General features: G+C 39.4%; 1 protein-coding gene across 1 annotated transcript in view; it reads left to right on the top strand.

Moving 5' to 3' along the window:
- NDUFB4 (NADH dehydrogenase (ubiquinone) 1 beta subcomplex, 4, 15kDa) overlaps window positions 1-1,323 on the top strand; it is a 9,120-nt gene extending 7,797 nt beyond the window's left edge. The window contains exon 2 of the mRNA XM_006864199.1: window positions 1,261-1,323. Coding sequence (XP_006864261.1) covers window positions 1,261-1,323 — 63 coding nt within the window. The remainder of the gene's footprint in view (window positions 1-1,260) is intronic.
- The last annotated feature ends 1,826 nt before the right edge of the window (window positions 1,324-3,149 follow it).

Raw genomic sequence — 3,149 nt, 5'->3', positions numbered from 1 at the left:
TTTTTAAGTCATGATAGCCACTGGACTTTCAGTCAAATTAAATTTAATGACTTCTCTAGAATTTGTAATCATGAAATAATTTAAATTTGTAAGACCTGTACTTTGGTCCTGAAAGAATTATCTTGGTATGTTTGAGATGATACAAGCAAGGGATTATAAAAATAACTTTCAAAAAGTTCATTTTTTTATTTGCCATTAGAAGACATGCAGAAATTAAATAGTTCTTTCACAATTCATCTTAGATATTATAATTGCAAATTTTTGTGTTCAATTTTTAAATTCATTTGTTCATAAAAGATGATATATTTATATTGGGGTAGATTATTGGCAGAATACATAAATCATTTACCATGTTCCTACTGGTTACATTTTGTAAATTAATGTTGTTACATGCTATCCAGTCAGTTCTGACTCATAGTGACAGTGTATAGGTTTTCTGAGGAGAAACTGGTGAGCTTGAACTGCCAACCTTGTGTTTCAAACCAACTTTGTAGCCCATTGCATTAACCTGTAGCATCACCTTATTAATGTTCTTACAACAGAGGAGCAAAAGCTGCCTCTGCTGAGATCCACTGTCATCGGGGGCATGGATATGTGATTGCAGATTAAGCCAAGCTTCTTTTTGGCAGCATCTACTCTGCAAAGCTGTTTGAGCTGCAAGGTCGGCAGTTCAAGTTCACCAGCTGCTCCTCGGAAACCCTATACAGGGTCAGTATGGGTTGGAACCTACTCAGTGACACTTAACAACAACAACTCTGCTTTCAGTCCCAGGCCTCATGTTTCCATCTAGCTCTACCTTAAGACAGCCAATCCGTTCTCTTGTTTCCACGGAGCAGTTGGTGGGTGTGAACCCCTGTCCTTGTGGTTCAAATTGACCTTATGCATTGTCCTGCAGGACTCCTCTTGTTAGAGCTCATGACAGTTGATAAATTATCTACTTAAAAACAAGGTAGACCAAAATGCAAAAAGATGCTTGCATTTTGCTTTTAATGTATGTTTTTTTAATTAGATAATATATTTCTAATTGCTAAAATGTGGAAAAGATATTTTTGAGTAAGAATGTGTTCTGTATAGTCTCTTTATTTCTCCAGACTACTTTCTCCTCGCTCAGACTCCCTAGGTTTAAAAGAGGATTGGAACTAAGTTTAGAAATTTTCATTTCTGGTTTTCAGTGTTGTTTGATGGGTTGTGCCCCAAAGCATTGACTATTTTTTTTAATGTATACTTTTTTCTTTTCTCTTTTTTTTCCTGCCTCTATAGGATAGGAAAGAAAAACTTATCCAGGAAGGAAAATTGGATCGAACATTTAATCTCTCATATTAAGTCTGGCAATAATGACTTATGTATGTATTTTTGCTTAAATAAATCTTCAATTACTCATTAAATAATTTCTCTTTCTTAATATCACTTTGATTTAACAAACATTTTCTAGATCTTGTAAGAGTTTCTGCTTTCTAAGAGCTCACAGTGTGATGAAGAAACAGATTCATGCTTATTCAATAAATGAGTACTTATAATTTGCACATTGTGAGATGTGCAGCGAATACAGCCATCGATAAGATAGACTTAGTCCCTGGGCTTAAGGAATTCACTTTCTGATAACTGTTTATTCAACTATTGTTTATGTAGGTAGACCTGGTAGTGTGTTTATTACATGCCTAGTAGTAGTATTGAATACCCAAGTCCTTCTCTGGCTCCATTGCCAATGGTAGATACAGGAGAACAGTCGGGGCAGTGTGATTAAAGGACGCTAACAAGAATACAGTACCAGTTGCTGTGGCGTCAATCCCAACTTGTGAAGATACCATGTCTTTCAGAGTAGAGCTGCTCCCTCAGGGTTATCAGTGACTGGTTTTTCTAAAGTGATTGCCAATCCTTTCTCAAAAATGCCTTTGGGTGGATTTGAATGCCTAACCTTTTGTTTAGTGGCCAAGCAGATTAATTCTTTGTACCATCCAGGAACTCCAAAAAATACAGTAGCGACTCAGAAGAGTGATGTAGGCAAGCTGATGGAAAAGCAAGCAAGCAATTCTGTTGAGGAATTTCGGGAGCACAGACTGTCAGGACAGAATAGGACCAGGGAATGGCAAGGTATGATGGGTTTGGCTGGAGTGGGAGCCACTGTGGCATGAGGAGAAAGGGAGGGTGGGGGCCATGGGTACTGAAGGGCAGATCTGGGCTAGAATTCCAGCTCTGGAGTTTAGCAGTGTGAATGCCAGACCTCTCCTCATCTGCAGTATAGAGATAGTGATGCTGCTACCTTGTAGGGTGATGAAGATTAATTATTGCTTAATTAATTAGAGCTACCTCATGTTTGTAGCTCAGTCTTGAAGCAGTAGAATGACTGTCTTCTCCAGAATGAAGTTTGGTGTTGTAGGAGTGCAGCATTACTGTAAGTTTAGAATCCATTTGTATATTGGTTTTAACTTTGAAAGCATGTTCACAACTATTCCTTCATTTGATATTGTAGCCTGAGTTACCCCAAAATGCAGAACCTGTATGCAGGTAAATTATGTTAGAATTGAGTGATTTGAAAGGAGTTGGGTGTGGAAAGAGTGAAGCAGAGCAGGAGGGAAAGAAAACCAAGTGTGGGCTAAGGCTTCAGCATAGTGGGCTCAGTTCTCATAGGTACTTTCTGAGGAGCCCTGTAGAATGACAGAATTTTCCCTCCATCTGCTGTCGCCTCTCCTCATTGGTCAAGAATTGTCTGATGCAGTTTCCTTGCACTGTGGGTATAGGTATGCCTCCATGGTTGACTGGGTCCTTACAGGCATCCCATATGGAGTTAGGAGAAAGTTTACGACAGATAGCAGGTAGATAGAAGCCGTCAGCTCATGGCTACACCAACAACTGGAATAAATAAGGTAGGCCAAGAGAATGTGCAGCAGGGCACAAAAGGTATTCTTACGCCTCATCCACCCTTTGCTTGTACCTGCTTACGTACACAGTAACTCGATAAGTTACATGACCTACAAAATGGTGGCTACCAGTCTCTACAGAAGTGTCATGTAGGAGGGTCAGTGTAACAAAGCAGTCCACACTGTCACAATTGTTCCTGAGGCCATAATTGACGTTGTCATCATTCATTATTCTTCGTGGATTTCCTTTGCTGAGGTCTAGATTGCTTGCCTGATGGAGTCGTCATGCCT

This window comes from Chrysochloris asiatica, unplaced genomic scaffold (genome assembly GCF_000296735.1).
Source record: "Chrysochloris asiatica unplaced genomic scaffold, ChrAsi1.0 scaffold00061, whole genome shotgun sequence".
Lineage (NCBI taxonomy): Eukaryota > Metazoa > Chordata > Mammalia > Afrosoricida > Chrysochloridae > Chrysochloris > Chrysochloris asiatica.
The sequence above is the reverse complement of the archived record's forward strand: the minus strand, read 5'-3'. Positions and strand labels throughout refer to the sequence as shown.